Below are 12,829 nucleotides of genomic sequence, written 5' to 3'. Positions count from 1 at the left end.
AGAGTTGATTGGCACCCCCTCCTTCCGCCAGAAAAGTAGAAACATTTGCATTCAGGGAAGAGTCTTGTTTTCAATTTCATTTTTCTAATTTTTTTTTATTGCAATACACTCAATTCAGATTTCTACAGTCAACGAATGGACCGCTTGAAGCTATCGATTGACCAGAAACCCAGAAAACAATTAACCAACAGAGGAGATGTTGTGTTCCATCAGGACAACGCAAGGCCACACAACTCAGGGAGCTAATATTATATGTAACTTTTTAATAAATATGGTACGATACGATACATTACACTCCTAAAACTTCGTAAATGTTATCTTGTCATATCATTTCAATCGGTTGAAACAAAAAATAATGTTGCTGTGACAATAAGAAATTTATGCAACATGTAGAGTCGCAAGCGAAAAGCTTACTCCAACATGCCAAGCACAACTCTAGTGTAATTCTCCTATAAGGCGTATGTTAGCGAGCAAATAGCAGAAACCCTATGGGCAAATAGCAGAAACAAAAGTCATGTTCGGCGTTTGATTTTCGAAACCGAGCGGCACGTAGCCAAGCATCCTGGTCGAATAGCTACCTGTGCGAATGTTGCAAAAAGTTTCTCGAAAGATTCAACGGAAACAAAAACATCGAAGTAATCATATGCGCTGTGCTATGTTTATGAAATGTCATAACAAAACATGAAGTTCTCCCATATCTCACCCACAAAACAATAGCGCTGGTCGAAAGTGGCACGCGTTGCAAACGTTGTGAGACATGCGAAAGCAAAAATCGATTTTAATTTCCACTGATTGATATGATGCCATTTCGGGAATATTTGTGATTAGCATAGTTGAAAGTATGTAGATATGTAGTAGAACAGAATTATTTTATTGTACGGGAAAAGTAGAATGATATCACATGAATCGAAATATTTTTCGGATAGCGAGAAGCAGTCAAGTAGGCGAGTGAGTTATTCAAAACTAAACATGACGAGTGATTTTGGTTTGGAAGAACATATGGAGAAGTATGATCTGGAGGTATGTCCAACAAAGTAATAGAACCAATTGATTCTCATCAGGAATGGATGTTTCAGCACTCAGCTATTCACAGAAAATTGCAAAGCAAAGTTGAGGCCCTAAAAATAATGCGAAATGAGCTGGAGAAATATCGCTCGGAACGCGATCAGTTCAAGCTGATGGCTGAGACCCTCCAAATGCGTTACTCAGCTATCAAGAATAGTTTAAATTCACCGGAATTACAAGTAGCCGGACTAAGTCACAGCTCGGCCGTTGGATTGATTGTTAATCAGACACGAGAGCGCAATATATCTTTGACTACAGAAGTTGAAACTTTGAGACAACGAGTACACGAACTCGAAGGAGATACTAAAGTACTTAGAATCAAGAATGCTGATTTACAAGCCACCTGCAATAGATTGAAATCTTCAGATGAAATGAAACTTAATGCAAGCGGTGACAGTGTTTGGCAGGTACAGAAATCCAAGCTCATTTCTCAGATGGAAGGTCTCAAAAAGAAAAATGCTCAATTGCAATACGACATCCGTTCGTTGCTGGACGAAAAAGAGGAAGTGGTGATGGAAAGAGACGCATACAAGTGCAAGGCTCACCGACTGAATCACGAGCTTGGCATTATGCTGAAAGGAGATAAGTCACAGCAGAAGATTATCGACGTAGATAGTTTGATTATTGAGAACAAATATCAGCAAGAGAAAATAGCCAATCTGGAAAACGAACTGGAACTGGCGAAACAGTCTTCTGCCAAATATAAGGTTTGATATGTTTTTTTAACCAATATGTGCTACTAACAACGAATAATTTATTTGAAAAAGACCATGCTGGACACAAAGCGCAAAAAAGGTATTATCAAACTCGGGAGCAATAACGGCCAGAGGATCATGTCTCACACACAAGGTTATTATTAACTCTTCTGTTTGGTGTTTCATAATTTATATTAGAGAAAATACTTGGTTTGAAAAACTGTGATATAACCGCAAGGCGAACGTAAGACTAACGTTGGCTTGACAATCAATAACTAACAAGCATATAACTCTTAGACATTTCATCTTTTGAATAAAGTGATTATCGTACCACTTCGTATTAACGCTCAAAGGAGGAATCGATTTCTCCTCGGAAAGCATTCGATAATAGAACTGCTGTTTTCATCCGTTCAATCCGACTACAGAAAAAAAATGTAATTGGGAGAGAAGAGCATAATACATAGGCTTGTGAGCGAGGCCAACCTTATCACACATCGGAGTAACAACTAAATAGATTTCCCTCTTTTGGAGGCGAATGAACTGCAAAGTTTAAAGCCTCTTAAAAACAAAGAAACGTGAATTTCCGATTCGATTCTATTTTTTTCAAGAGGCTTTAATGGATTTCCGATTGCAACATTAGAATACATAATATTTTATAATCCTGATTTCATCAATCAAATATTTCGTATTCTTCATTATCAAATCCGTTATGGCACTCATCGGTATCGAATTATCAACGGTACCCCGCCAAACGAAATGGAATTGGGAGAAAAAAGCATAATGTAGCGGCGTGGGAGCGTGACCTTCCCCGGCTTACATCGTAATAACAATTAAATGGATTTTTGAGCGGGTGTCAGCTTATATGCGGTTTTGTGTGTTTCAAAGCTATTTTTAAGCTAATGAAACAATCATATATGTCTTTCGAATGGAGTGATTATCATATTACTCAGTTCTGCCGGCGAAGAGGTATTAACGTTCAAAACACCCCGGTACCGGAATAAAAGCCGTAATCCTTCGTCAAAAAGTGTAACGTGCACTGGTTGCAGCCTTATTGACGTGACTAATGAATACAAATCTGCCTCTTCATTCAACCTGACTTCAATTCACACTTCTACTCCCCCTGACATGAATCTTGTTACCCGCGTACACAATCTTTTTTTACGGCCATATAAAGTAAAACGAAAACATGACTTCTGATACAAAAGAGTAATTACACCATTGATAGACGGTTTACGTTTACATTAGTTAATAGCATGCAGTTTGGGAGGAATCATAAACAAAATTGTAGTTACTTTGTCTCCGAGTTCAATTTTGTGAAAAAAAAAACATACAGAAAAATTAGTTTATATCAACAAAATTCACAAATTTATCAACACAATTCAAAAAATCCAGCTAACCTGCAAAGTCAAACCACGTTGAACTCAAACATCGATACATGCATACGTGATAAATGAGAGAGAAATTAATTCATTTTGGAGGGAGTTACTTCAATATGCATTGAAGTCCTTTTGACGGGGAAGAATGAAATACGATAGTCGAGTCGTAGAGTGAGATAGCAACTAAATTTTCGAATAACTGTTGAGTTATGTTGACGGAGAAACTGCTGGAAGGAGCGAAAACTCGTTTCCAATTGAATGCGAAGACGAATTTCTTCATAGTCTGATTACACATATACATACGCATTCCCACATATACACACACTCTCTACCCACAAACTCGTGAAAACAGAAGCCATAAATCCCCCACTACAAGGACACGCACAGCACCCTGTACAACTCGCCATGAAGCGTCTTTCCAGTTTTGGGGATACATCAGACTAAAAAGTCTGCCTTCAATAACCAGAACCCACTGTAACACTTACAAAACTCAGAAGATTTTCTAAAAAACCACAAAAACCCGTTTGCCAGACTTATCCAAAAAGACGATCAAAAAAAAAACTCAAACAACTCAATCTGAAGCCCTCAAAACTACACCTCGACTTGCGGTGCGATCACCATCTGCATTTAAAAATTCTACAGGAATATTCTAGGAATCAAACGAAAACTGGTTGATAAAGTTAATTGAATTTACCGTTCACTTAGTTAGCAAAAAATTGCTTTAGTCCACAAAAGTCCTGAAAAAACAAAAAGAAACCGACTCTCTACTCCCTCCCAACACTCCGGTCCATCACATGCACACACCAGCTCAAAAACCTACCCGCAGAATACAGTAACCATTCGGTAACTGATCCAGATTCGCTTTCTAACTAGGCCGGCATGTGAAACGTCAAATCAAATCGTTCCCGTCCCGTTCCCGTTCCCGTTCAGTGAATTGTTTGATTGGTGTTGATCTTGAAATTGGTTCCCACTAGAAGTTTTGCATTGAGTGCGACAATAGGTATGATATATAATTTGGGTTAAAATGTTATGTAATTTAATCAATGTTTTGACGTAGGACTACGTCTTTCATTTCTATACCGGGGTGTAAAATCAAAGTTTCGAAAACGAAAGCGTTACGCCGGAGACCGAGATTTTGAGCGTTAATAGCTCCTAAACAACTGAACGAAATGGTATGATAAACACTTCATTCGAAAGATAAAATGTCTACGCGTTCTATACTTGTTACTTTCTGATCCAAAAACTTGTTTCAATAGTCTTAAAATTGCTTTCAAAACAGGCTATTGAAATCACCAATCGGTATATAAGCGAGCGTCGCTTGGAAATCCACTCAGTTCAAATTGAACAGCGATTGGAGCATGTTGTCGCTGTTGTGGTGAAGCTCTTCGTTTATCATGAAAACGCGGGTGAACGGTGTCACCAAGAGCCTGTTTGTGCAACTTAGGCCAGAAGGGAATCCATCAGGAGGAGAGTGATGCCAAAAACGGTTCCCCGGGAAGATCTCGAAGCAGCCGCTACACACACACACATACGCGCGCGGAATTCTTTCCGTTTGGATGCCATTCAGCATCGAGAAAGATCCGGAAAATAATCTGCCAGTTCCTCTGGTAATTTAAAAATACATTCATGTGAAAGAGTTTATTTGAATGTTTTCTATCCATGTAACACTGACCAAATATGTTTCAATCAAGTGCTATTAACAGATGGTTATCGAGTTAGCATTAACCACTGGTGGGCTTCCAGTATCTAGGAAAATGTGGAAATATCTAATCGTTACTGAAAATAACCTGCCAGTTTCTCTGGGAATTTAAAATTACATTCATGTGAAAGAGTTTATTTTAATGTTTTCTATCCATGTAACACTGTGACCAAATACATTTGGTTTTGTGATTTTTCAATGAATCGCAATTAACAGGATAGCTTCTGAAGATTATTCTTCCCCATCAGTATCCAATTTTTCCGTATCCAATACTGTATGCTCCCGCAATCGATTATTGCTCAGTCGCCGAAAGTTCCGAGCTCAGAGAGTTCATTCCCCTCTAGTTTGCCTTCCAAATTGCCATCGTAAACCACGTCTTCTCTCGATTCAATCACGCACAAAAAGCATACTTAAGCGATATTCTGGTGGTGAGACGCATTCATTTTTCGTGAGGACATCGACAAGACAACATCGTTGCTGAGGGTGCTGGTCGGCGAAGGATCGAGATCTGCCTTGGAACGCAAGCAGTTTGTTTGAAACTGTGAGGGAGCACAGAGAAGCCTATCCTTCAAGAGAAGAGAAGGTGACCATCGAAGCAGCCGCTACACACACACATACACGCGCGGAATTCTTTCCGTTTGGATGCCATTCAGCATCGAGAAAGATCCGGAAAATAATCTGCCAGTTCCTCTGGGAATTTGAAAATACATTCATGTGTAAGAGTTTATTTGAATGTTTTCTATCCATGTAACACTGTGCCCAAATATGTTTCAATCAAGTGCTATTAACAGATGGTTATCGAGTTAGCATTAAACACTGGTGGGCTTCCAGTATCGAGGAAAATGTGGAAATATCTAATCGTTACTGAAAATAATCTGCCAGTTCCTCTGGGAATTTAAAATTACATTCATGTGAAAGAGTTTATTTTAATGTTTTCTATCCATGTAACACTGTGACCAAATACTTTTGGTTTTGTGATTTTTCAATCAATCGCAATTAACAGGATAGCTTCTGAAGATTATTCTTCCCCATCAGAAGGATATTTCCGTATCCAATATTGAATGCATAAAACTTTGTGTCTCCAACGTAACGCTCTCGTTTTCGAAGTCCCCCAAATATTCATTCATTCAGAATGAATTCAGATTCGACTTCAAACAAATGATCTCTAAATCAACGATAGTCCTACGTCACCCTTGCGGTTATACCATAGATATAACCCACTTCCTGTTTTTGTCACGCCAAAATAATTCCATTTTTTATAACATCTTGAATTACATTCGAACTGGACCAAAGCCCAGTTAACGTTCGCTCAGTTAAAGAGTAGTCTAGTTAAACCAGGTTCAGTTACCGAATGAATACTGCACTCCAAAATCTGAAGGTTGAAGCTTCGGAACCGAAGCTACTGCACTTATAAAATCACCCAAAAACCTCGACTATACATTCTGCTCCTCCATCTTTCCTGACGAGTGGTAATTTTCAAAGAAATATTTCTAAACTCGATGGTACACCTTTATCGAAATGGTAATGACTGTCGGCCATTTCAAGAGGGATTCGAACAATGCGTGAATAGATTTAAGAAAGGTTTTTGTAATGGTTCCAATGGATTTAACCGAGATTATCAAAGACGACGATCTGTGGACAGTACTAATGTAATGTACTTACATAGATTCTCGAACCACTGGCAGACGCTATCGAAGTTCTCGAAAGAGACTGAAGCAAACTTAGGTGAAGTATGGGTTGCGATTCATAAAAACTGTTCATTCCAAAATAATGATGATGTACCCGAAAATTTTTTGAACGATTTGACTGCACAAAATTTGAGTGTTAACTAAAAACTTATTCTGCAATGGACATTATTATATTTTATTTAACACTAGGTTTACGGACGTTTCTTATATACCTATCTCTACGAACACGCGTCATTTTGACGCAACACGCATATTCAGCCATTCCATGACAAACCGATATAGTGTTTCTCAGAATTTCGTGAAAAGTGATACTTTTGTTCCTTATCGCAAAATATTAGACCCGATTTTTTTTTTTCGTTAGGGTGAACATTTTGGTTTTAAGATAGTCCGAAAAATAAGTTGTTTTTCCAAAAATGTTTTTTTTTCAAAAATTTGTAACTTTTGAACTACTAGACCGATTTAGGTGATCGACAAATCAAATTATGCCAATTACTTGGTCAATACAAAACTTGCAGTAAATTGAATTTTGTTCTCGTGATCATTGATTTTATGTGATTTTTCTAGTTTACATGGTTTCGGGACCAAGGGTGCAATATTGTTTTTATATTTTTTCCTGAAAGCTGAGTTATTTTTACATAACATATCGGAAAATCAGAGATGTTTTATTTTTCGTTTTAAAGTTATGATTTTTCAAAGTTAACATGTTTTCAGTCTCCGTTCAATATTCCTAAGCTATATACTAGATCCATGCGACTAGAATCCAACTTTTCCGCAAGTGCAGTATATTTTCAAAGAGGACTAGTTCATTGAGTTCAATTCAATATGTAGATTATCTGAATCGGCTTAGTAGTTCAAACGTTATGATTTTTTGAAAAAAGTGGAAAATGATTTTCCGGACTATCGGTTTAATCTGAAAAATCATAACTCAAAACCGAAAAAGAACACATCTTTGATTTTCGGATATGTAAAAAATCCTCAAGAATCCTTTCGAGAAAAAATATAAAATATATTTAGAGTTGCGTGACAAATTTGAAAAAAAGTATTTAGCGCCCTTGGTCCCAAGACCATGTAAACCAGTGATGGGCAACCTGCGGCCCTCCGGCCTTGTTCATGCGGATCGCAGCCACTTTGAAAAAAAATCATGTGAGCGAAATTAAGAATATAGTTGAAAATCTTCTAATTCAACCTTCTGAAAATTTTCAAAGTAGAGTAGTGTTAGTACTCAAAGGACTTTTTCAAGTTTTTGGTTCTGTTCTGCTCACACTCTCATAAATTCGTGCAAGTAACGGCACTAAAACCGGGTTTATACGTTGTCAGTTAGTCGGTTGTGAGAAAATGTCAAACGATCTGAAGAATTACGAACGTACCCATACCATTAGAAAAAGGACATGCACGTACGATCATCGTGAGTTCCAAGCATCGTTTCTTCTTTTCTTTATCTTTTTTTTTCACTCGAAAGAAACTCAAGTTTAAAAAACAAATGGTTGGTTGGTTGGTTTTTGTTTTTAAGAGGGTTTGAACTTTTCAGTTCATTCGCCTCTAACAAAAAAACAAAAAAAAAAACAAATAGAAAATTACCCATTGAGAATTTCTCAAGTGTCGCCAACTGATGCACTCCAGTCGATTAATACTGATTTTTATCGCTGATTTTGGTACTTCAAAGCTCATGAAAGAATTCTCCAATTTTCTCTACCCCATTCAGTTTCGATGATGTACATACCGCTGTAAACATGCAGATGGAACTCATTGAAACGCAATGTGATTTAGAGTTGCGTGACAAATTTGAAAACCATGATTGGATTTCCAGATTTGTTCCAGAAGCGTGATTTCCAGAATTAATAAAACATTCATTTTATTACTTCTTTGTTTGAACCCACAAATATTTGTTAGTAATTGTTTCAGTTATGAAAGAAATGAAATCAAAGTCAAGGAACAGAAACACTCACAGTCAGTCACTATCAGTGACTATCTCTCACATTCAAGCTGATTTAGATGAAATGGATTAAGAAAAGTAGTTCGAGTGAAATCGAAACGGAAATGATTCGCCATTTGCGGAGATGAAGTCTGGTAGGTTTGTTGCTTTCGGATTATTCACAGTTCTCATTAGAATTACCATTCGTCAAATAATTCTATCAAGAAGTAGCGATTAACGATTGGCCTTAGCATTTTCGACTCACCGTGAAGAAGAGATGGTCGAACAATTTTACCAAAATTGTTAATTCTGGACACTTCTATAACTTCAATAAATGTTATGGGTTTTTATCTCATTTTGTTCTCGAGTTATGAATTTTACAGATACAGAATTGAATGCTTTCTAATTTAATACAAAAAGTGAGTCAAAAAAAGTACCAGTAGAATACGTATATTTTACTAGGAACTAGGAACAGTAGAAAGAAAAAAAATAATTGCGGTCCGCGTCTATAACGAAAATTCTAATGCGGCCCGCACCGTGCCACCACTGATGTAAACTATAAAAAAACAATTGTTTCGTAATTATTTATTGTATAATTATGAAAAATATATTGTAATTTTTTGAAAGTTTAGTATTTTTTTTAGACTAGCTAATTGGCTTTAACTTGGTATATCGATAATCTGAATCGGTCCAGTAGTTCATAAGTTATGAATTTAAAAAAAAAGTCATTCTTGGAAAAATTGGGAAACAGTGATTTTCGAAATGGTTACCCTAACGAAAAAATAAAAAAATACGAGTCTAATATTTTGCAATAAGAAACAAAATGACCATATTTCACGAAATTCTGAGAATCACTATGTCGGTTTGACATGGAATAGCAGTATAACAACATTTAGAAAGCACTTTTATTATATACTATAAGAAAAAAATGGAAATATATAATATTAAGGTTCATTTGAGATAAATACATCGGATAACGGATATAGCGGATCGAAGTATCGGTACAATCCTATAAATTGTTTATATTTTATTGGTGTTTGCATGTTTATAAAAAATTGACTACGATTGCGTCAAATTGACGCATATCCGTAGAGATAGGTATACCACATAGAGAATTTCGATATTTCAACACTTTTGAAGAAAATAGACTTCAATATATATTAGGCTGTCAAAAAAGTCCTGCGGTATTTTTTTTTGAATTTTTATTTGTTCATAAAATTAGTTACAATCATCTGTTTTAAGTCAAATATGCCAACTTTATAATACCCCTGTTATAGAAGCTCGCTTCCTTATTGGCAAAAAACTCAAATAGCCAATTTTCACAGGCCTCTTTTGTGGCTAACTTCTGACTACCTAGCAAAAATGCAATTTTTTGTAATTTTAAAAAATAAAAATGCAATTTTTTGTAATTTTCCTTATTAAATTCAAAATGCGTCAAAATGACGCGTCCCGTAAACCTAGTGTGATTATCAAATGATAGGACAATCTGTACTCGAATGAAGTATAAAATGAAAGACATTTATTGAATGACAACTGGTCAAGTTTTTATTTGGAAACCAGAATTGACACAGCCAAAGCTTTGAAATTAAAAGATCAACTAAATAATCTTTTCATAAAAATTAATCGCCAGACCATTCCCGAAAATTTTCTCCATTGGCATACTGATCGCATCTGAAGTTTTTGATGCTTATCTTAATAACCCAAATTTTTTAACGCTAAGTCCTTCTCCAACATCCTTTAAATATTCACCAAATCATCATGAATATTCAAAGAGCTGTGTATCGGATATGGTCTTTTGAATTTTAGTTTCAAGAATTTAGAAGTAAGCTACAATGATTAATGTGTGTTCACACAGAAACTGTGAATGTATATTTGACCGTATAATTAACATTGTTTTTGTTCTGTGCAAGTTTATTGTTTTTAGCAAAAAATAAGGATTTCATTCTGTGTAACAAATTGGAACATCCGTACTAAGTATACCATCTGTACTGTACACATCGTTCCAAGTGTGCCAACCAATGGTACACGCACACTATTTCTGAGGCGTTGAAAATACTCTCGTGTCGTTTCGAGAATCTCGAAACATTTCTCAATTCTTCCGAGAAACACAAAGTTTTTTTTTCGAAATGCATCCGATAAATTGTGAATACTGTAACGTGATACACATATATTTTTAAAAGAGGTGGTGTCAAGCTTTAAACAAACATAAGATGGTGTGGAAAAAAATTGTTTTGACGTTGTTCCTTTCTCGTGAACAAGCAGGGAATTGTAGTGTACAAGTTAACATCGTCGGGAAGCACTACGAGAAGCTTACCACATACAATTTAACAACTTTGATATACTTTTTATCAAAATTTGATAACTATTTCTTAGCTTCTCCTAGCATGTGCGAAGTCAATACCAACCCTATTTGTAATTCTAATAATTTGTTGTATTTTTAATTGCAAAATTATTATTTTTCCGTTACGTATTACAAAAGTAACTTTTTTATGACAGTGAAGGAACTCCTCGCGAATGGAACCGTTGAGGAACTACCGCTGAAGGCAGCCACCATATCTGAGCTAAAATCCCTATGTTTAGCGTTGCTGGATAATGTCAACGACAAGAGCTTGGCTTTAACACATCAAAAGAAAACGAACAAGTATATTTTTTCTTCCATTTACATTCTAAAACCTATTTCAACTAATCATATCGATCTTGTTGGAATCATTACAGGCTGTTAGCGGCGAAAATAACTGAGCTCGAGCAACGAATAAGGATGTTCACAGACACGAACGAAGTCGCCTCGTCGTGTTTATCACCGTCTCAAACACTACTCAATGGCTACACCTCGGCCACCGTGGATTTCGATCTAAGCGAAGAGATTATTCAATTGAAAGCTTCCATTCGCAATGATAATGGCCCGGAGGGAGAAAACTGCAATGTTGAAGGAACCAATTCGAACACATCCCAAAGCCTTCCAATTGAGTTGTTTTCATCTGAGTCGAACAAAAGCCTTCCCAGCGATTCAGAACCGGGTAACAGAAACTACGATCACGATTCCTCTTCCGATTTCACCTCCAATACGGAAGAGACCGGCGACATACTTCTCGAACCGTACATCAACGCAGACAGAAGTGAGCTAAGCGACAACAAACTGTCTGATTTACCACCCGAAATCGCTGAGCTCGTACGGCAACTATCGGAAAGCATGGACGAAAGCACATTCTCTGCTAATTGAAAACACACTTCACACAGAGTAAGCACAGTTCACTCATGTGCAAGGGTCCTGTTAGCACTTCCAGTCGAGCGCGAATTTGTTACTGTGTAGATGTACACATCGGAGTTTGTTTCGTATTGTGTATCTGAAAAAATGCTGTTATATTGTGGAATTTTCTGTATTTTGAAGACAGATATCACAGACCTTGGGAATTACGTTGTTTCTTACCAATCGTTATATGCAATATGTGAGAACAGCAGTACACTTCAATCTAGGATATTTTTTTCTTTTAAGATGAGTTTGATTTTATGCATTTGAATATTTGACGAGCCTTTTAAACAGAGCTTCTAAGTGCATGATTTGTAGTTTAAAAAAAAATTGCTGTTATAACTGTAGCACTGCATAAGGATCAACTGTTTTTGATTAAAATTTTTGACATGACGAGCTTTTCGGAAAAGTGTTTTGTTCCAAGAAAGAAGGCATGTGACTCTCATTGTACTAAACGTCCATTTCGGAACATGTTGTTTTATGAAATTTCTTGTCCCTGCTCGTTCATTCTATGCCATCAGAACGGATCCAAAATCACATCGCAACACATTCAAATTACGTCACATCATAATGGAAAATTTCCATTGGAAATGGCGCTTGCGCCACATCACAGTGGCAATGGCGCTTACGCCATTCCGTTTTCAAGATTTTACGGGGTAATTTTTTCACATGTCTGTAAAACTTCGCAATCGTTTGAAAGGATTTGGTATTCTTTATCTGTCTATAACATACGAGCAGTCTTCAGAATGCAACTCGGTGCTGATGCGCAACAAGATTTTTGTACCCAGTTGAGCTCCCACTGCTTGTGCATACATGCGCTCTGGCGAATGAGCACTCTCCGAAACACAGATGAAATGTTTGGTTTTCAGCAGAGATTTGCGCCCAGTGCTAAGCTGAGTTATACGCTGAAATTTGCGCCGTGTTTACGCCGTAGTTCTATACTGCGCGCATGAAACTGGATTGCTCTCTCTGTTGAGATATTTTTCCTCAAACTAGCGTATACGGTTCAAAAAAGGGCGCACTGTTGTTTTTATGCTTTGCTTAGAACGAACGAAGACAAAGCGGGCGCTAGAATTTGATGTGTATGTGTGTGTATAGAATGAGACGCGCATCACACAAGTGAGAAGAAATGGTTAGTATCTGAGTT

General features: G+C 36.8%; 1 protein-coding gene across 1 annotated transcript; it reads left to right on the top strand.

The window, feature by feature from the left end:
- The first annotated feature begins 679 nt into the window (after positions 1-679).
- On the top strand, positions 680-12,059 carry LOC129778420 (coiled-coil domain-containing protein 149). The gene is made up of 5 exons (XM_055785309.1): positions 680-1,020; positions 1,077-1,772; positions 1,833-1,914; positions 10,932-11,076; positions 11,151-12,059. Exons 1-5 carry the CDS (start codon positions 892-894, stop codon positions 11,653-11,655), a joined length of 1,557 nt encoding a protein of 518 aa, XP_055641284.1. The 5' UTR covers positions 680-891; the 3' UTR covers positions 11,656-12,059.
- The last annotated feature ends 770 nt before the right edge of the window (positions 12,060-12,829 follow it).

The sequence above is a fragment of the Toxorhynchites rutilus genome, chromosome 3, assembly GCF_029784135.1.
Source record: "Toxorhynchites rutilus septentrionalis strain SRP chromosome 3, ASM2978413v1, whole genome shotgun sequence".
Classification (NCBI taxonomy): Eukaryota; Metazoa; Arthropoda; class Insecta; order Diptera; family Culicidae; genus Toxorhynchites; species Toxorhynchites rutilus.
Note: the sequence above shows the minus strand (reverse complement) of the source record. Positions and strands in the feature narration are given on the sequence as shown.